Below are 22,196 nucleotides of genomic sequence, written 5' to 3'. Positions count from 1 at the left end.
TGTCAAATGACTTCATCAAGTCTAAGAAAATGGCAGTATATGCCTTTCCCTCATCCAATGCTCTTGTAACTTTATCATAAAAGGCTAGCATATTGCTAAAACAAGAACGCCCTTCACAAATCCATGTTGACTCTCACAGATAACATTACCCTCATCTGCCCAATGCTGTATACGGTCCTTTACTACTTTCTCCATGATCTTACTAACTACTGATGAAACACAAACTGGCCTATAATTAGACACTTCCAGTCTGCTACCTCCCTTATGCAATGGCACTGTCTTAACTTCCTTCCATTCCATGGGCACTTTTCCCGCAGCCAGACTTTCATTGAAAAGCCAAGTCAAAGGCACTGTCAGTTCCCTAGCACATTCTCTCAAAACTCATGGTGAAATACCATCCAGTCCCACAGCGTTACTGACATCCAGAGTACTCAGTATTTGAAACACACTCTCCTCCTGTACTACCTCTAAACCTCGAACCTGCCCTATTCATTCAGCATTAAAACTGACTCCTCCAGAATGAAATACTGCAATAAAGTGTTTATTGAACAATTCCACTATGTCCTCTGCATCAGTCACTCTATTCCCATTTTTATCCCACAATATCATTCTTCCACAGTCATTTCTCCTCCTACTGGCCACATATCTAAAAAACTCCCTAGGATTTTCTTTGGATCTTAGGGCCAATCTCCTCTCATATTCCAGTTTCGTCTTCCTTACCATACTAGTCACTCTTTTGGCCTGTGTCTTATACTCTTCATGCATCTTCTCTTCACCTGTCTCCTTATATCTCTTCCATAGCTTATTTAACCACTTCCTCAAATAAGTTGTAAATGAAGCCCTGGAGAACTCTAATACTGGAGTGATCGTAGGAGGAAGAGGAATAAACCAGCTGTACTTTGTCGATGATATCAGTCTCCTAGCAAAAAAACAAATCAGATCTTCAAGAAATCACCACAAAGTTAACTCATACTCTTAAAAAAAATATGCCTTAACCATAAGTACCAAAAAATAAAATAACAGATCTCTGCTTCTGAACAAGAAGGAAGTGCTGTGGCAGAAACTGAAAAAGAAATCCTACTTGAGGATACACTCACAGAAGTTAATCAGTTAAATACCTATTATTATTACTATTATTACGGGCAACTCCAGGGAGTCATTAGACTCCTCGAGGGAGGCCCCAAATCATATTCATCACAACTATTTGACATTCATACAGTATCTATCATACCTCGCCTTAAACTCATTCACTGTCACAGCATCCACCACAGACTCAGGGAGCGCATTCCACTCATTCACTACTCTAAAAGTAAAGAACCCAGCTCTAACACCTTTACTAACCACACTTTTGCCCAGTTTCATACCTATGCTTTAATAAATATCTTAAATAAGTATCTTTAATAAATATGGAAGATCAAGACAGGATATTAGAACAAAAATTACAAAAGCAACAAAGCATTCCACAAACTAAAACCAATATCAACAGTTAACAAGCTTATAATTGCAAACAGATGATGCCTCATTGACATAATAGTTAATTCAGTACTATACTTGGACCTTCCTAAAAGAAGATGAAAAAAGGTTCCTGCATTTGAAATGAGGTGCTATAGACAACTCCAAAAGATGCCATACACTGATCACATCAAATTTTGAAGTAACACAAAGAATTAGTTCTTTTGCTAGTCCAAGAGATTACGTCATAACTAAGACTTGAAGCAAACAATTTATCTGGCTTAGTCATATCAATAGATCAAATGGTCTGCCAATGCAAGTTCTTGAAGGACTTATTTCAGGAACTCAAAAAATAGCAGATCTAAAACAAACTGAATAGACAATATAAAGAGCTGGACAGGTGCTTCATTTACAGAGATAAAAGCAAAGTGTCAATCAAGGACTGAGCAGAAGATTCTGTAAGGATTATTTTCTGATAAATGCCGGAAGAAGGGCACAGTGTGCGTGTGTTTCATGATTGCCGTTGTCAAAATATGTCATTTTTTCTTGTTTTAGTTAATAATATTAGCTTAACTCTTTGTAGTTTTTGTTTTATATGGGTATGGAATTAAATGAGTTATTTAGTTTGTAAATAAACATTGCATTTTTCAAGTATGATATTGTCGGTGTGGCAACAATGCATGGTAGAACAAAGACAGCAAAGATGCCATTTTTGGGTGATTTGAATTTCTTTGATTTTGTACAGTGCAGTGTGTGGGTAAGATGTATTCATCACAAAAAATTAAAGGATTTATGGGAGGAAATTGAAACAGGTGAAAGAGTGTGTATTAAGTGTTTCAACAGTGAGTGCCAGTTACAGTGAGAACAAAGCAAATGTTAGTAGAGTAGATAGTATCAAAAGTGAAACAGACAACATTAATGTCAGAATTAATATTGAATGTGTGGTGGTAGAAATACAGGAGAACAAAATGGACCTAAATCAGGAAATGGCACACTTTCATTTTAGTCTTCATAGGACAGAGTGCAAAATCTAAAAGTTGAAGCAGCAGCAAGAGATTAGCAGGACTGAGAAGAAAAAGAAGTAGGTAATCTGAGGTAAAAATCAAGATCATATCAGCAAACGAGAAAAACAAGGTAAGAAGAAAATTATGTACCAGGACTCTTTGATCAGAGGAATACTTAATGAAAGTATAACAAAATCACATTTTCCTGGTGCAAAAATTAATGATATTAGTCATGCCATCTGGATTCAAAAAGATAAGGCAAAAGAACTAATTGTTTTAGATGGCACTAATGATCTCAGTTTTCTGGGAGGGAGGATGTGAAGGAGTTGGTGAACGAAGGAAAAATGAAGAGCAAGAAGGTAAAGATTTTAAGTCTCCTGTAATGCTATGAAAGAGACAAATTGAGGAGGAAGGAGTGTTTCAACAGCAAGCATCAGTATACAGGTTGTGCAGAAGGAATGATGTAGGATTTGTGGATCTAAGGTCGGAGTTTGATAGAATGTCTAAATGTCTAAATGGTTTGATGTTAGGTGCCTAGAGAGCTTTGTTTGCTGAGCATGCTGAAGTGCAAATTCACAAAAACATAAGCAATTAGAATGGAAGCAGGTGAATATGTGTGAAGGCACACTCATGAGGCGAGTGAGTGTGAGAATGACCAAGTGCAGAATCTTGTCTCTCAAGCAAGACATATTGAATAGGGTAGTCAATTCAGGAAGTAAAGGTGGTTGGGGGTATAAAGATATGCTGCAGTTTCTATATACTAATGCCAGAAGTATTATGAATAAGAGGGAAGAGTTTTTGGCATTGGTTAGTGCAACCTCGCCAAAAGTTAGTAAGACTTCGCTAACAGCAATGATGTAGTTAAAGAAATAGAATTATTATTATTATTATTATTATTATTATTCCTGACACCTCCAAGGAGTCTGAAGACTCATTGTGGGAGGACACCTACAACTGTCTCAACCACTACACCGAACCTCTACTACGAATCATCTCCATCAATGCCATCTACTGCCCACTTCCACCACCACTACAACTAGTATTCTATGTCTGTAAATTGCGTGTATTCTGAAGGGTCGATTTGTCTGTATGCAGGATGAAAAACCAGAGTTTCCGGGAGAAAAAACCCTGCTACCTCCATATGAGATCAGCTAACTCACATTCGATTGAAAATCATCGATAAAGATTCCTCCCGTCGCGACGAGAATCGAACTTAGGCCTCTTCCAATCAAAGGGTGCAATGTACCGTTATTCTTCCAATTGCGAAGGGTTTATTATTTTCAGAGAAGATAGGATGACTGGAGATAAATTGTAGTCAAAAAGAATACGAGATAGGCACGAGGCGGCTCTTCGTTTGAAGCAGCCTTGTGAGATCAAGGCCAATGAGACAAAATATATGATTGGCTGCTGCTGCAAGGCCAGGGGGTTCTGGGGATGATATGGAACACATGCATCAGCAAATTAGTATAATGAGTACAAGTTGAGTGATTATTATGGGGGTATTCAACCATGGAGATATAGATTGGAAGGAAGAGAGATCACATGGCAGGAAGGAAATGGAATTTATACACCTACTGAGAGATAATTACTTGAGGCAGCATGTGATGGAGGGGACTTGAGGTGAAAGAGTATTGGACCTGGTCACAGGATTAGAAGAGCTATTCATAACTAAGGTGGCCCATACTGCCTCCAATTGTAGAAAGTGACCATGTGGTCTTGACTTGGGAGATTGTAAAAAATGAGAAATATTCTGTCAAGAGGGGATATATGTGGAACTACAAGGCAGGTGATTATGACAAGCTTAGGAGGCTCAAAGCTGTGCCATGGCATATAACCCTACTAGGGAAAGACGTTAGTAGTGCTTGGGAGACAGTTAAGAGGCACTTAAGGAAATCTATATGAAATTGTATACCTAAGGTAAGGAAGGTTAATCAGGTAGGAGTTAGATGGATGAATAATATCATTAAGCATGAGCTTCAGAAAAAAAAAATGCCTGTAGAGGATATATAAGGAGAAAGGTGACTAGCAAACTCATGAACAGTACAAGAGTCAGGCAAGAAAGGTGAACAGTATGGTAAGGCAAGAAGTAAGAGGAAGAAAGACTATAGAAAAATAACTTTAATGAGTGCTGATGGTCACAAGGTTACAGAAGCAGATAAAAGTTGATTTACTGAGTGACCACTTTTCAAAGGTATATCACACAAGTGAGGTTAATGCTGTGACATATGTGACAGAGACTTATGTTGGAACAGAGGTGGATGAATTGGAGGTTCTTGGGATATTGCAGAATCTAAGTGTAAATACAACTGTGGGATTGGATGGATATCAGCTCACATTTTGCAGGAATGTGCAAGGGTATTGGCAATGCTTCTGACTAGGCTCTTTAATTTAAGTCTCAGCTCTGGTAGAATTCCAAGTAATTAGAAAGAGGGGAAAATAATTCCCTTGCATAACGAAGGTTCGAACATTGCAATAGCAAATTATAGACTAATCAGTATCTCGGGAGTGGTAGTAAAAGTATGGAAAAATTGGTCAAAAAAGAGAATTCAAGAATGGGTGGATAAGAATATGATATTCTATGAGGGGCAACATAGTTTTGTGAAGGGTTGGTCATGCCTTAGTAATTTACTAACTTTTTATAATAGAATGATAGCTGAGTTGGATAGAGAAAACAATGATTATGCTGGATTTTGCAAAGGCATTTAACAGAATATCACATGGAACTTTGTTATGCAAAATAGAACAAATGGGGATGAAAATGACACTGGTTATTTGGATAAGAGGGTGGCTGCTGGGCAAATATCAGAAAATAATATACAGAGTAGCAGAATCAAGGGGAAATCTGGTGACTAGTGGTGTGCCACAATATTCTGTGCTAAGACCACTGTGGTTTTAATTTATACATAAATGATATGGGAAATAAAGAAAGATTCCGTTTTTGCGACCATATATTTATTACAATAAATAAATGACATACGAAACTTGTCGGTTTGTTTATCTTTGACTTACATCTTCATGGGTTAAAGGTAACTAACCTCCACATCACCCTCTAAAAAACCAGACACCTGGTTTTTTAGAGGATAAGACATATGAACATGTCTTATATTGAAAAAAACTATTTCACAAGGAAATTTAAGGAAGCTGCAAATATGCTTAGAATCCCAAAGCAATGCAACCTAATTCTACTAATTCTACCTAATTCTACACCAAGTTTGGTCAGCATTCATAAAAAATATGCCTAAGTCAGACCTCAGACAGAGTGAACGTGAACAACAGAATGTGACAACATCCAGCATTGTTCAAATATAGCATACATTAACATATGTATCGATTCTGCATTTGGATTTTTTAATTTGATGAATAGGTAGACTGCCATAACAACATCTAATGGACTATTTTGAGTAATTTTTCATTTCCTGTGTTTAAACTTTTAGTTACCTTTAACCCCTGAAGATGTAAGTCAAACGACATACGAAACTTGTTGGGTTTGTTTATCTTCGTTTATCTTAATAAACATGTGGTTGCAATACTGGAATATTTCTTTTGAACTGCTAAACCACAGAAACCTATGCTCACGATATGGGAAATAATTTGAAGGGAGATATTCAGTTGTTTGCTGATGATGCAAAATTAGATATACAGTAATAGTGAATCAAGACAATGTAGAGAGCTTGCAGGAATTTAAATAGCCTGTCAGTATGGGCAAAAAATAATGGATATTAGTTTAATGTGGAGAAATGTAAAGTTATACATTTGGGGATAAATAATTACAACGTGTACCACATTGATGAAACTGTACTCCAGGAAATAGATGAAGCTATGGATTTAGGAGTAATGTAGATAGAGAGTTGAAGTTTAGAGGACATAGTGGTAAGGTAAGGTAGCCCATAAGATTACTTTGCTATTGAAGAACATACTAACAAGTAGAGTAAAGGAAGTTGTTACTCATCTTGATAAGGCCCTGATATGTCCACATCTAGATTCTATGCTCAGGTCTGGTCTCCTGGGTTTCTTGGGGATATGAAAGTGGTGGATAGGATTCAGGAGCAATCAACCGAGATGGTGAGTGGTCTGAGTATTCCCTATGGGGATAGACTGAGGATGTCTGGACTTCAGAAGTTGGTTGATAGGCAAAAAAAAAAAGAAGGGATTTATAAGACTGATGCAGAGATAATGTTCCAGCACTTGGCTAGAGACAGTAGAACAAGAGGTCATTCCTAGAAGTTGAGTAAAAGTGTAGTTAGTAGGGACATTAGAACTAGATTAAAAGTTTGGAGAGTTGTGAATGAAATGGAATGGGTTGACAGAGTCATTTTTAGCACTTTGTTATTGGATCCAAGGAGAGGTATAATAGATTGTATGGATAGTTCGGGTCTCCTGCAATGAGTCTTTGAATCATTGCAGGAGACCCAAACTATCCATATAATAATAACCAAAACTGCCCATATAATAATAATAATAATCTACTCTATGTTCCTTTGGACTACCTGCAGACACTCAAGTTATCGTGTCTATTATTGTATAAAAGGGCTCAAATTCCCTTTCATAAGGTGTGATATGCTGTTTAGAGACCTTAGTTTAATTTTTACAAAAATCTAGGTAAAAATATTACCAGTAACTGCAGAAAATATTAGAGTGAAAGATACCTATGACATCTACACAAATAAAACATAATAGGATGACTTAAAAGAACAAAGTAAATAGTATAAATTTATGTAACTTTTATTAGACATAATGCTTTGCATTATGGGATACTAAGGCAAGTGATGTGAAGTCATTAGCCTCTATATACGAGTTACCCAGTCTTGAAATTACTTTAGGCACAAGCCTTGTTTGCTTACACTTGGATAAAGGATTAAACCAAGAATATAATTTCTTGTCATCTTTAATTTATAGTATAACCAAGTGGGAAAACTTCCATCTATCTCTAATCCAGAGTATTTTAGTAATAAGGTGTGACACCTTTTGTATATTCATATATGGAAACATGACTTGTGCATTACTTCAACCTTGGTATGACTTTCTCGGCTTGGCTCCCATAGATGACATCTCAGGTTTTGGCAAGATAAGTACTTTGGTTTTCTTTCATTTGTTTTTACTTTGATTTTATTTTACTGGAGCTAGTGGTGATCTCACCCTCACTAGCACTTAAATCAATATTAAGATTGCTGGTAGTGCAGTTAATATCTGCATTATGGGATTACTTTTGGCAGTATCTCAGCTGTCATTTTATAGTATTATTATTATTATTATTATTCAGACCTCCAAGGAGTCAAAAGACTCACCTTCCACACTATCAACTATTATTTTCTCATTCTCTCCTATCACACTACTTGTCTTCCTACATTCATTCCCCGTTCCTGGAGCAACAAAGTCGGATATCGATATATCAGTTGTACTTATTTCCTCCAACTGCCTGCATTTTGCGCACATACGCTCTCCAACAAGCCACATATGTAATTCCCGAGACGCATACATGCCGCAAGTACTGCATGCCACAAAGTCCCTTATGATATTGCTAATAATTGAGTTCTTAAATGGCGGAGGACTTGGCGTTACGCCACTTGCGACTGCTGCTGAATCCACCATCATTCCTTACTGCCGAGTAGCCTAATCTTTAATAATTATTCAATTAATAAATAAGAGGAAAAAAAAGTACAAACATCAGAACATTTAAGTACTAAATATAATTAAATAAAATGAAATATAACTAAATACAGTAACTTAGCTTCGTTTTGTCTTCCTTACGCGTTCGATTCCGACAGTACCAAAATATATTATATCGCGACAGCAACTAACTTCCAAAAAACAACCACTGAAGTACACTCGTATTCAGAGAAACAATTTAGCACTCAAAAACGTAGAAAAACGGGGAAAAAAGTGGACTATTCACCGATTAAAAATCACTTTCTTCTGCACAGCTCAAATTCACCGCCACATGCTGTTAGTAGTAGTAGTAGTAGCTCAAATAGAGCATTTGCTGGTGGTGTCGAATTTTTTCTACTTCGCAGGATTATTTAATTCTGAGTCTTGCAACTGAAAGTTTTATTTTCTCTCTCTCTCGTACAATCAACAAAGAGGTTTTAAAATTCTTCCCTACCTGAATAATGGTACCAATTCCTCCAAGGGTGTGAACTCTAGGAATTGAAATTCCAAGAAGTGATGAAGCAAGACGTGATTAAGGTTTTAAAAGAGATGGTGCTAAAAAGATTTATTCTTTCACCCCATACAGAGGAGGGAAATATTTGATGTGCAAACAAGGGACAAACTATTACATGGTTTTACTTTTGAAGGCAGCACAGTTATTCCTGTAATGGTAGGGAGCCAGGTAAAAACAGTAAAAATCGAACGATTTCCGGTGGAACATATAGAGAATAGTAATGAAATTCTTATACAGACATTCTCGAAATGGGGTAAGATTAGTAACATACAAAAGGGTTTATCAGGTGAAGATTCAAACTAATTTTCTGGTGATGTCACCTTCACAATGGATATGAATACACCCGTACTAAATTTGCTCAACATTGGCACAACTCAAGTTGTGGTAAACTAAGATGGAGTACAAAGGCTCTGCCTACATTGTGGTTCATATGATCATTTGGGTAGTAACTGCCCCATATCTAAATATTTCAACTGCATGGAGATCGAACATATTGCTAATCAGTGTCTCAAATCCTGTCAGAAATGAGAAAGTTCTTAACACTGCGTTAACTCTTGTCCTTTTAGAACTTTTGTTGAAAGAGTTGGAGCACCAGTAGAGCGAGCCAGTTAGAACACTGAATATATCAGAGAAGCATAAAGAAGAGTTCCTGGATCTTCCAATTCAGTCTAGTAAAGATGGCACTTTTAAACAAACTACACTTGGTAAAATCACAAAAAGTGTGCAACCAAATCAGTTAGAAATTAGTCCCAAAATTCCAGAACCTCAGCAGCCACTTTTCCAGTCAATCATGGATGGAACAACATCAGTTGAAATTAACAATAATGAATCTAGTATAACAAATGAACAGATATAAGATGAAATGCAAAATCATGAAACTGTTCTACAAGGAGAAATTGGAGAAGAAACAAAAAAGCAAGTAAGACAACTGAAAGAACTTAATATGCAGACAAGATCATCAAAAAGTAAAGATGAATCAATAAAAAAAATTGAGGATAAACAAAAAAAATTAAGAAAAGGAACTACATCTAAAAGAAAAAGAAGCAATTAGAAATGTAAAGATGGAGAAGGTTGCAGATCATCAAATGAAAACTCTTCAGGCTCAAAAGAGTTTATGGACTATGAAGAACCATCTGATTCTAATAAAGGAAAAGCAAGAGCTACAATTAAAGAAAAAATAATAATAAAGTTTACTGATTCAAAGTTTTCTTAATATGATTATCATCTGATTGAAAAGAAATCAACTAGCTTCCAAATCAAGAATGATAGGCATGAAAGTGAAATAATGGAAAGCAACTGTAAAAAACTGGAAAACAGTCTACAAGAAACAAGCTACACAATTGCTTCTTCACAGATTGAAGACCTAATCAGGTTCATCCAAAATCTAGAAGTTAAAGACACTGACACTTCACTAATCATCGCATCTCCTTTATCATCTGCATTGTGTCATTAAATGTATGAGGATTCCATAGGCAAATTAAACAAGAAACTATATGGAAACTTATGCTACTCCATAATATCAGGTTTTTGTTTCCTCAAGAAACATACTTCTGCAGATATAAGGATATAACTTTAACAGACAGATATCCACTTCTTTCTTATTGGAGCTTTGGAAGAATTAACAGGGCTGGAGTAGGAGTTCTTATTCTTGCCCCCTGCCTTGGATCATTTAGTAATATCCAAAGGGATGCAGAAGGGAGAATCTTAACAATAGACTGGAAATACTGTCGATGTGTAATAAGGTTTATAAATGTTTATGCTCCATCCAGTTAGACAAATATTCTTCCAGGAATTGGAACCATATTTATATGGTGCCCACTACATCATAGCAGCTAGAGACTAGAATTGTATTGAAACCCCACATTAGACAAAATAGGAGGACACCCCAGAAGTGGAAAAGTAGGATGGGATATGCATAGTTATAAACATGTCTCGACAATGCTCAACTAATAGACATATGGAGGACTCGCAATCCTAATCTCCAGGCTTACACATACATGAATCAAGGTATTAGTATCTGTCTTCTTGATCGAATTTTTATCTCTTCTTCCCTTGTAAATAGGATAATACAGATACAGGTCTTTCAACCTTCATGTTGATGTCAAGATAAACATCTTGACATCAACATGAAAGTTGAAAGAGCTGAGAAGCTGGTTCATAACAAACCAACGCAATGGTATAGAATGTAGCAATATCATTAGAAACATTAACATAGAGATAGAACTGGAAAGATAGAAACAAAATATAAGAAAGAAATTTTAAAATAAGAATACAGCAGCACTTAGCAGATAGCCCTTCATCTGCATTCTTCAATAGACAATTCACTAAATTCTGCAAAGAAAGGACCTATCACTCAAATCTGCATTGATGGTGAAGACATGTCCACCACTAAAGGCATCCTTGACTCCTTTCAAAAACACTACAAAAATCTTTGTAGTGTTTTTGAAAGGAGGAGTTGTTTGTCTTCAAACAGTTGATAGTTTCAACTGTTTGAAGACAGTAGTACTGTTGGAAATTATAACTCTTGGAGCATTAATAGCCTTCCTGTTCATATCCAAGATGGGCTTGACAGACCCATTTCAACATCTGAAGTTACCACAACCTATAAAGAATGCCAGACAAGAAAATCCCCAGGACCTGCTGGTCTAGGGATAGAACTTTACCGCAAGGCCAGGGATTTTATTCTTCCCATTCTAGTTATATTATTTAATTCGTTTCTCTCATCAGGACACATACCAGGTGAATTTATAGCAAGCCATACTGTTCTCATTCCAAAACCTAATAGAGATCACACCTTGATCAGCTGCTGGAGACCTATTTCTCTATCTAATACTGACTGCAAGATATTTTTCTGCATTATCAATAACAGGCTCAAAGTGGGAATGAGATACATAATTAAAAGCACACAGGTGTATGGAGTTTCAGGCTGAGCAGTAGAATTTAATTGCTTCTGCTACGTGATCTAATCTGCTTAGTTAATATGAGAACGCAGTCGATGGCAGTGCTATCAGTAGAACTTACTCAAGCATTTGATAATGTCTGGAATCCCTTTCTGTTCCACATCTTCCAGCAAATTGGTGTAGGTAAAAAACTGCTATCTGTTATCAAAGGAGCCTCTTCAATTCAACTACCTGCCTCCTAGTTAAGGGTTCCTGGTAAAATTTGAAAAGGAGTCAAGCAAGGTTGATTCATTGCTCTTTGCACTGGTTCTTGAATCTTTCTTATAGGAAATCGATGATACAGATGCTATTCAAGGAATAACAGTTCCTTCAGCTATGAAGGAAAATAAGGTATTAGCATATGCCAATGATGTAGTGGACACTGAAGGATAATGATTCATTTAGCAAGATCAGTAGATTAACTACTAATTCAGACAAGACAAAATTAAAAGTTTTTGGAAAATGGAATCTTGGAGGTATTCCTTTTGGACTAACCCCTAAGAGAAAACCCTCTCATTATATTTGGAATTCCCTTCTCCACTTCCCCAATATTACCTGTTCAAGAACTTATATACAAGAAGTTTGAAACCTTAGAAGACTGGAAAATAGGCCATTTTCCTTTTCTCCTAAAGCTATAGTACTCAAAACCATAATCTTTTCTGCTCAGTTGTGCATAATAAATATTACAGACATCACAGAAGCTGAAGAAAAGCAATTATATAGTAAGCCTGTGCAATTTTTGTTTAATCTAGCTGATACCAAGAAGTTAAAATGGGATTTCTTTAACTATCAAAAAAGCATGGAGGATTTGGGCTTCCAGTCTTAAAATTCTGCTATTTAAGCAATACAGCTTTAAAAATCTGTAAAATATTGCAGCCCAATCACACATGTGCAGACCTTTTTTGGTACTACCTGGGTTTTCATCTTCCCTGTTTGGAGTAAATGATTATAAAGGTCCAAAAGTTGGATTGTTCCTGAATACTAGAACTCTGAGATTGCTACAACACTCTGGCATTTACACTCTTTTCATTAAAAAAAGTAAAATTTGGTATAAAGAAATCTTTAACCTCTTTTGCCATGAACTTCCACAGTTGGATACTGACAACAACACTTTTGTTTCATAACTTATTGAAGTTCCAAGGATACCCTAACAGGAGGGATCTTGCTTTCAGAATTGCATATGGCTGCCTTCCAGTCAGTACCAAATGGAGGTACTTTAACATTGGAGATCCAATCTGTGACATCTGTTACCGATTGGAAACAGTAGAACATGTACAGTTCTACAGCTGCCCCGCATATTTTGAACAGATTACGTGATGTGTTGGGCATTCCATTACTTACAACAGAACAGGTTATTTTTTTAAAATAAATTTGATTTTTATAATTAATGAATTAAAATATATTTATGGAAGGTTAGAAAGAAACGTGGATTTGAAAACCAGCAATATGACATCGAAATGCTTTATAATATTGTATTGTGGAAATTTTATTGTTCAGTCATATGATTTCTCTACTTAGAAAGAAGCATTCTAGGAGATATTAAATTTTTGATTAGGTGGTGTTGACCACCCACATTATGCAATATTCACCAGGGGGAGATAAAATTCTCTCCATGTTTGCTATGCTAGGTTTTTTAAATGATTCCCTACTCTTTATTCAATGTGGTCTTATGGTCAATTGTAAGGATAACTGGAGAGCAATCCCAGGCAGAGAAGGCCAACGCAAGGCAGTTAACCCAGATGGGGCTAACCACTTGGTTATCAGTCATCTTTTTGCTTTAGTTTTAATTGGTTTTATTTAATTTAGTTTTAAAAGGAAAACTGATAGCCTTTGGCTACATGATGATATAAAAGAAGCTGAGGCCTTTTCTCTCTCTCTCTCTCTCATGCAATCTATCATCCGTGCAGTTAGCCTAGTGGCTTTGTGCTTCGCAACCATATGCCTGGGGAAGGAGTGTCCTAGGTTCAATTCCCGTCAATGACGTGAGGAGCTTAAGGATCTTCCTCAGCCATAGCCAAGTTAGCCAATCTTGGGTGTGGACAGCAGGGTTTTTTCCACCAGTTTATCTGGTGTTTTTCATCCCGCAAACAGGCAAACCGGTCTGAGGACACATGGATTACAGTCAGGAATACTGACCCAGCCATAGGGCTGATTCGTCAGCCTATGCCGGTTCCAGAGCCCGGATAAAATTTGGGGGGGACTAGATGGTACTGTGAACTCCCGTAAAAAGGAGGAACGCAGCATCATCACACGGAATTTATTTATGCTATCTATCTATATGTCTTTTCTTTCTCCTAATACTATCAGGCTCTTGCATCCCTATACTAACTGCTCTAGGCTTATCATGAGCACCCCTTTACTTTTTTACCTAAATAAAGGCCAAAACTGATCTGGGTAGTAACCCCTCCCATTTATTTTTATTCATATGGAGTTTCCTCCCTTTTCTCCCCCGTCCCTATTGGGGGGGGGGTTGAGCCCCCTCATGGAGGGTTAAGTATTTATGGCTGTAGATCCGTGTGTATTCACGGGGCTGATTTGCCTGCTTGCGGGATGAAAAACCCCAGATAAACTGGGGGGTGAACCCTGCTGTCCAGTCCCAAGACCGGCTAACTTGGCTATGACTGAGGAAGATCCTTAAGATCCTCACGTTAACGACAGGAATTGAATCCAGGACACTCCTTCCCCAGGCATATGGTTGCAAAGCGCAAAGCCACTAGGCTAACCGTGCAGACTACTAAGGTAAGTGATGTGAAGTTATTAGCCTCTATAAAAGGCTAATATACAAATTGCCCAGTCCTGAAGTTACTTCAGGTGCAAACTTTGTTTGCTTACACTTACATAAAGGATTACACCAAGAATATTATTTCTTATCATCTTTAATTTATATCAGACATCTAAGGTATGTAACTATTTGTATACCGAATACTAGATTGTCAAACATTATGATAGCATTATAAATTACAATATATTCATGTCCAACACTGAGAAGTAGATGTGTAAATAGGTGATGTATTATTGCAAATGATATGAGGAAGGCAAACATTCCAACAGCTACGGTTATATCCAAATCGGCATATATGAAGCAGCATTATAACCAGGGATCACTGTATGTTTATTAATTCTATATATGAATTCTGATTGTTTCTTTCTTTAACAGGCAATGTCGGAATTTGTTCAAGGAGTAAACAAAAATTTTCCAAGAGGTGGTCACAGACCTACAAGAGTAGATACAAATGTTTATCATCAGTACAGGTCACCAAGACCAGTTAAGCTTAAATCACAATTTATCGAGCAGCAGCACCAGCAGCATGTTAAATGCCTCAAATATCCTTCTGCACATTTTCAAAGCTCTGCTTCTTATCACAGTGCAATTTGCAACGATCAGCGATATTGCCCTGGTCACATACAGTGCCATCAGTTTTATGGATTAAGAAAAGACCCGTTTCATTGGGTTAATAATAAATCACTGCTCAAAGTGTAAATATTTTTTTTTTTCTATTGTTATAAGAAACAGTTGATTTTAGCTGTAAATAATGTGTAAATTTTTATTCTAAATGTATTTACAGAAGAATCTGTTGACTGTGAAAATTAATAAGAAAACAGATAAAATATTATATTATGTAATAAGCCAAGATGTTTTATAAAACTTTGTAAGGATAGATTTTACAATTTTAAAATCATGAAAAGAAATCTCTTTCTTATATTAAGAATTATATTTGCAGTTTTTGTTATGGATGAATTATGTAAATAAATGCAAATATTTACTACAAGTGTATTTCTTTCTTTCTTTGTATTAATGCAAACTATTTAAGCAATTACATGGATGCGTAGCATAATATATTCATCCATCAGCAGTTCAAATCGTGGATACTGATTTTTATCTTATCTATTTTACTATTTTATCATGTTTCACAAAAGAACTTAATATATAAAATACGAAATTCTTTTCATTTTTAAGACAACACATTTGATACACATGCTCTAAGTCAGTGTTATGGGAGTTGTGTCTATAATATTAACTCCTGAAAATGGCACTGCTGTGTGTGACAAAATATTGTGGATAAATAAAGATTGTTATAAGAAATGTCTTCTGAGTTATTTAAAACTCAGAAGACATTTGTAAATTTTCAAGAGCAGATACATACATATATATATTATCATTCATATTTACTCGGTAGATAATGTTATAAAAAATTAGTTTGAATGACTATATACCAAGAATGAAAAAGAAAAGGTTAATGTTAAGAGGTTTCGTTGAATAAATCAACTTCTCAGGTATCACAGGCAAAGAATTACATAAAATAACAGAGACATGATAAAATTACATCAACAGATCTAGTATAAAACACAATAGTACATTTTAAAACAGGAATGGGTGCTGGAGTTTCAATTGAAGTTGACTACGTGCGTGAGCTGTCATGAGTACGCCAATACTGGACAGTGGCAATGTGTGCGTCAGAAAGATTGTAGCTAAGGCTGTTGTTAATATGGGATGAATCGAGTGATATTTCTCTAGATTCGATAATCTTTCTTTCGAGTTCATCATAACACACATGGATATTTGAAATTTGCAGCCAGTCTATGAGGTGTTGGTGGCCTTCATCTGAGTTGATAGAGAAGAGAACATAGCTAGAGAGAGAGCGCTGGCCCTGGTCCTATTGTAGGAGATGTCTCTTTGGTGTTCTTCCATACGTAAAAGGATGGATTTAGCTGTTTGGCCGTAATATGGTTTGCCACACTCACACAAAATGAAGGCCACCAACACCTCGTAGACTGGCCGCAAACTTCTAATATCCATGTGTGTTATGATGAACTCGAAAGAAAGATTATCGAATCTAGAGAAATATCGCTCGATTCATCCCATATTAACAACAGCCTTGGCTACAATCTTTCTGATGCACACATTGCCACTGTCCAGTATTGGCGCACTCGTGACAGCTCATGCATGTAGTCAACTTCAATTGGAACTCCAGCACGCATTGCTATTTTAAAATGTACTATTGTGTTTTATACTAGATCTGTTGATGTAATTTTATCATGTCTCTGTTATTTTATGTAATTCTTTGCCTGTGATACCTGAAGAAGTTGATTTATTCAACAAAACTAGTAGTATCTTAACATTAATCTTAACATTTCAGGCCTATATAAATAGGCCTGAAAATAAACAGGTTAGTATTTCTCAAACGTTGTAAGTTCCATTCAGTTTTTCCTAAATTCATCTCTTTTCAAGAACAAATAACAACGGAACGCGCTAAAAGAATTTATCGTAAAGCTAAGATGGATCTCCTCAGCGAAAGAATTTCAGACACAAAACGTTGTTTAGCTTTTTTGTTCACCACTAAAAGATCTTTAGCTCAAAAACTTGAAGAAATGATGGATAATGATAACTTACATGATTTTATCATTAACAGTGAAGCACAAGCCACTCGAATACAAAACAATAATAAGTATACTCTTATCCGGAAATTTAATAATCTACAAAGGATACAAAACAGATCTAGTCATAGTGAAGCCCGTATTAATCCTGAAAAATGTTGTAGTGAACAAATCTTCTCAATATTTTAATGGATGCGGAAACGGATAATCTTAGCAAAGGTCTCAATTTCATTCCCTCACCAAAATTTATCCCTAAAGAATCTCTCCTTACAAAAATAGAAAAGGCAAGTTCACTCATTCCTAATCATTTGGTGAAACTTCTTCGTATTGAATCGATTTTCATTATAAATAATGCTAAATCTCCAACAGATAATATTTCTCTGGCTGAAAGACAAGCCCTAAAAAATATAAAACAGAACAGTAACATTATTATTTTACCTGCGGATAAAGGCAATTCCATGGTCATCCTCAACTCCGAAGATTACCACAACAAAATGCTTCAATTACTTGGAGATAGTTCGACATATTCAATTCTTCAGGAAGATCCTACAAGAAAATTACAAAACCGTACAAACAACTTGTTAAAGACTGCGAGTGAATTTCCTCATAATGTTCGCCTCTCTTTACGCTCTCTACATCCTCTTATCCCACAATTCATAAAGAAAACATATCCTCTTATCCCAAAATTCATAAAGAAAACATCCCTCTTCGCCCAATTGTGGAAGGAATTGATTCACCTACATATAAACTTTCAAAATATCTAGCAAAGTACCTCAAGTGCTTCTCCAATAAATCTTCATCTTTCATCAAAAACACCACAGATTTTGTTTCTCATATTAAAGATATTCCCATCAATGAAAATGACATTCTAGCAAGTTTTGACATTATATCTTTGTTTACTAATGTTCCTACAGACGAGGTACTTACATTACTAAAGGACAAATTATCCAAAAAAATGTTTGCTTTATTAAAACATTGCATTCATTCTGGTTACTTCAAATATCAGGACTCCATTTACCAACAAAAACAAGGCCTGGCAATGGGCAATCCTTTGTCCCCAGAAGATGTCCCCAGTTCTAGCTAACATCTTCTTTGAAGATTTTGAAACGAAAGCCATATCTTTCTTCTCATTTAAACCGAAAGTTTGGAAAAGATATGTTGATGATATTTTCATTGTTTGGAATCATGGGCACAAGAAAATCTATGAAAGATGTTCTTAATCATCTTAACATTCAACATCCTAATATAAAATTTACTGCTGATCTAGAAAATAATAACTCCTTGCCTTTCCTGGATGTCATGCTTACACGTTGCTCTGAAAGATTAAAAATCTATATACAGAAAACCTACTCATACCAATAGATATCTGCATAATCTCTCTCATCATTTTCCACCACAAAAACTTGGAACTATATCTACCTTAGGACACAGAGCACGCTCTCTCTTGAATGAACAAGATGAACTACAAAAAAAATAAATCAACTCTCTCTTATCTTTAAACAAAATGGTTACTCTGAAAAAACGATTAAGAAATTTCTTCTGGATCCTCCTAGACAGTGCACCACAGAAACTATTAATTTTAAAGGCAGCATCTCCATCCCATACATTAGCACAGTCTCTAACAAATTAGCAAAATTCCTTAAAAAATATAACATCAAGACGTTCTTCACCACACTTCCTAAAATCCGTTCTCTAATCAGCCATCCAAAGCCTCCTCATCACAACCTAAAATATCCAGGTGTATATAAATTATGGTGCGATTGCAATATCCCTTATTTTGGACAAACTAACAAATCTGTTGAGCAACGTATAGAAGAGCATAAAAGAGACATTTCTTACAAAAGATCACATGCAACTGCATTATCCAGTCATGTTCTTTTTTCAAATAATCCTAATGATGATCAACAAAGCCACTCTGTTTGCCGGGATAGATCAGAAAATATTTTTCGCTGTGATGATGAGTTTGAGAGAAAAATTATAGAATCAAGGGAAATCCTTCTGAATCCTGTCCACTTAAACAACAATTTGAGTTATAACATATAGCCATGCTGCAGTTATTCAACATTGGCGTTCACGTGAGTCTGCACGCATACTTGCAACAAACAATGGCACGCCTGTTAGAACAACTTGAAAAAATACAACGTTTTTTATGTATCAATTATGTGTGGCGATGTTTTACTTGTATTTTCCAGTTTTTAGATACTTCAATGTTTATTACTATTCTCTTCCTTTAAGAATACCTGATGAAGGCTATTATAAGCCTAAACTAGTTGTGTTATTCTTATTAAATCTTTATAAGTAATCTCGGTTTTTAAGTCATTAAATCTATTTAAAAAAAAAATATATATATATATATATATATATATATATATTTGTATACAGATATATATATATATATATACACACACATATACGAAAATGTATTTAAGATTATAAAAGTATATAATTTTAGAAATTTTGGTCATTTGTGCAGTTGTAAGTTGTTTGTTGTATAAGCATGGAACTGACCTAACACTGACATAGAGAAGAATAATGGTATACCACAGAAAGAGTAAGCAAAAGAATGGAGTCCTGTAGCACCAATAGTTATATCTCTGGTAACTAAGTGAAACCAAGGAAAGAAGTGAAAGCTTCGTAAGATCAAATGGTTGTTAGGAGGCCAAACATTATGTAATTTAGTGTGTTTTCTTCAGGAAAATGTGATAGTCTGTAATAAAGTTGTGAATTAGAGTGAATATAAAAACAGTGCAGAAATGCTGAAATCTTATTTTTTTAATGGGTTCCAACTTTACATAAATTAAAAGCAAACTGTCAGTATAATAAACACATTAATAACAAACTCACTTGCTGTCAAAGCATCCAAAGCCATCTAAAGTGTCAATGTTATTCTGCAGGGATTAACAATTCACTGTATATCATGAGAATGTGCACGTTCAAACATATTCAAGATGTTGTATTAAATGTACTCAAATACTCTTTAACAGCACGTTTAGCATTATAAATGCAATCTCCAACACTCAAACCTTCATACGAGGCTCCAAGAACACTAAGGCAGAGATTATTGTTTCTAATCTGATCGTATATATTCTTCAAATGGAGATGATGGCCAACTAAATACTGAGGAATACAGTGCTAGTGAGAGAGAAAAACAGAGCTCTATTACACTTGATACCAAAAATATCAACTTTTTTTAAATATTATATGAATATAAAAATCTTAAGCATAAGTGAAATAGAGTAGAATCATAAAAGACAAGAACTTTAGAGAAATAATTACATGTTTTAACATGGAAACTTGATAGATTGAATTCTTTGGTACTATTTCAAGGCAGCTTGAATTATTTCAGCATTGAGATGCAAATGCATTGTTTTCAATTATTTTCATAATTGATCAGAGCAGCTATTAAATCATTCTTTGAAAAGTGCTTCAGTTACCCATACTTTCATGTTAGATCTCCAACGCACTCAAAGTCTAGTTTTAACATAGTTTTGCAAAGCTCTGGAGTTTTTTGAATGGTAAATTAACATAGGCTTATGCCTTAGCTTTAAGGTACCAGAAGCATTGGCGTTTAACAGAAGGGCTAGCCTATCTTTAGCTGTCTTGAAGCCCAGCATGGTTAACTCTTATGTTAGGTGGCAATGCTTCTGGTACCTCAAAGCTAAAGCCTATATTAATTTATCATTCGGAAAGAGTTTTTGCAAATCTATGTTAAAACTAGACTTCCATTGGAGGTAATGCTAAAGCATGGATAACTGCAACACTTTTCGAAGAATGGTTTGACAGCTGCTTTGTACCAGTGGTGAAAGGTCATTGAAAGAACATCCTGAATATCCCTTTCAAAATTTTACTCCTTATTGACAATGCTCCTGGCCACCCTCAAACATTAGATCTACATTCTGATGTTCAATTGATATTCCTACCACTCATTCCTACTGCAGCCCATGGACAAGTGTATCATAGATGCTTTCAAGTTGTACTAATTAAGAACCCTCAGATGTATTACAGCAAAAGACTTCAAAGAAGGCACTGGGCAAGAAGTTATCAGGAAATTTTGGAAGGGCTTTACTTTATAATCTTAGATGGCATCAAGGCTATACGAGATGCATGGAATGATGTTAAGATCCCTATGCTTAAAGGAGCCTGAAAAAAAAAATTATGTCCACAATTGCTAGGCTTAGAAAATCCTGTACCTGAAGTAACTAACAACATTGTAGAGATGGCAAGGCAAGTTAGAGCTGGAAGTGGAGCCACAAGATGTAGCTAAACTTATGGAGTCACATTCTCAGCAATGAAGATCTTGCACTTGAAGAGCAGAGGTAAGAAGAAGAAGAAGATGTGCCTAAAGAGGTATCCATCATTGAGCCTACACTTCTAAATTTCTCTCCAAAGCTGTCTGTCATTTCAAAGTTGGCATGGCTCTTTTGAAAAAGCCTGATCTGGATCAAAGAAGCATGATCATGATTAAATGCTAACATTGTAAAGGATTATGCCTGTTACTTCTGAAAAAGACCAGCACCATCAACATCTACTGAAAAACTATTTCTACCATCAACATCAACCCAATCTCATCAAATGTAGAAAATACATACAGATATGACACAGTGTCCACCAACTGCAGCACACCAACTCATTCAATCAAACATCAAGCCAGTTTTCATACCATTACGTTTCTTTTAAATTTTAGTCATAACAACTCCATCGTCAAACTTCAATGCTTCAAGTTATGGCACCCCTCTGGAACTGAGGGTGACAAAACTATGACTGCATACACATTATCATACTTGGTACACATGACTGGTTGCTAGAACTATTAGCTAGTGACCTATTTCTTAGCAATCCAAGAGAAAAAATAAATTGTTTTATAAATTATAAAGTTACAGTTAATAAATTGTTCTCACAGTTTGAGAAACTGTAACAGTTTCTCAAACTGTGGGAACAGAAAATTCCATTTTTTTAGATTAAGATTTGGATGGTTTAAAAAGGCTTCAGAGCTTTCTTTAAACAAATGTTCATATTTAAAGATACAATGATAAAACAATTTGGCATTATCCCAAAGGATCCTATGACTGCTGTCAACTGCATACCAGGCCAATCTGGACTAATGAGGTTTTATTAGCCATAGCACTGATTTTTCAGAGATTCGCTTCTCAGCTGAATTGCCTGTTTCACAGAAGTAAGAAAGGTTGCAAGAGAATGAGACTTGATGGTAACAAATAAAGCAAGTCTGCCTTGAAGAGATGGAAATAGCTGGTGGATTTGTTAAAG

At 35.7% G+C, this 22,196-nt stretch overlaps 2 protein-coding genes across 8 annotated transcripts in view; one reads left to right on the top strand and one right to left on the bottom strand.

Annotated features, from left to right (window-relative positions):
• Positions 1 to 15,036, top strand: part of LOC150097836 (protein Tob2-like) — a 46,883-nt gene extending 31,847 nt beyond the window's left edge. Inside the window, exon 3 of the mRNA XM_090406601.1 lies at positions 14,713 to 15,036. Coding sequence (XP_090262727.1) covers positions 14,713 to 15,036 — 324 coding nt within the window. The remainder of the gene's footprint in view (positions 1 to 14,712) is intronic.
• A 4,652-nt stretch (positions 15,037 to 19,688) lies between these two features.
• Positions 19,689 to 22,196, bottom strand: part of Ppox (protoporphyrinogen oxidase) — a 339,913-nt gene continuing 337,405 nt past the window's right edge. For all 7 annotated transcript variants that reach the window (XM_090405976.1, XM_090405978.1, XM_090405974.1 and 4 more), the window contains one exon: positions 19,689 to 20,063. In XM_090405976.1, coding sequence (XP_090262102.1) covers positions 19,875 to 20,063 — 189 coding nt within the window. In that variant the 3' untranslated portion in view covers positions 19,689 to 19,874. The remainder of the gene's footprint in view (positions 20,064 to 22,196) is intronic.

The sequence above is a fragment of the Typopeltis vanoorti genome, chromosome 16, assembly GCF_054136105.1.
Source record: "Typopeltis vanoorti isolate ZY-2024b chromosome 16, IOZ_Tvanoo_1.0, whole genome shotgun sequence".
NCBI classification, from domain to species: Eukaryota; Metazoa; Arthropoda; class Arachnida; order Uropygi; family Thelyphonidae; genus Typopeltis; species Typopeltis vanoorti.
The sequence above is the reverse complement of the archived record's forward strand: the minus strand, read 5'-3'. Positions and strand labels throughout refer to the sequence as shown.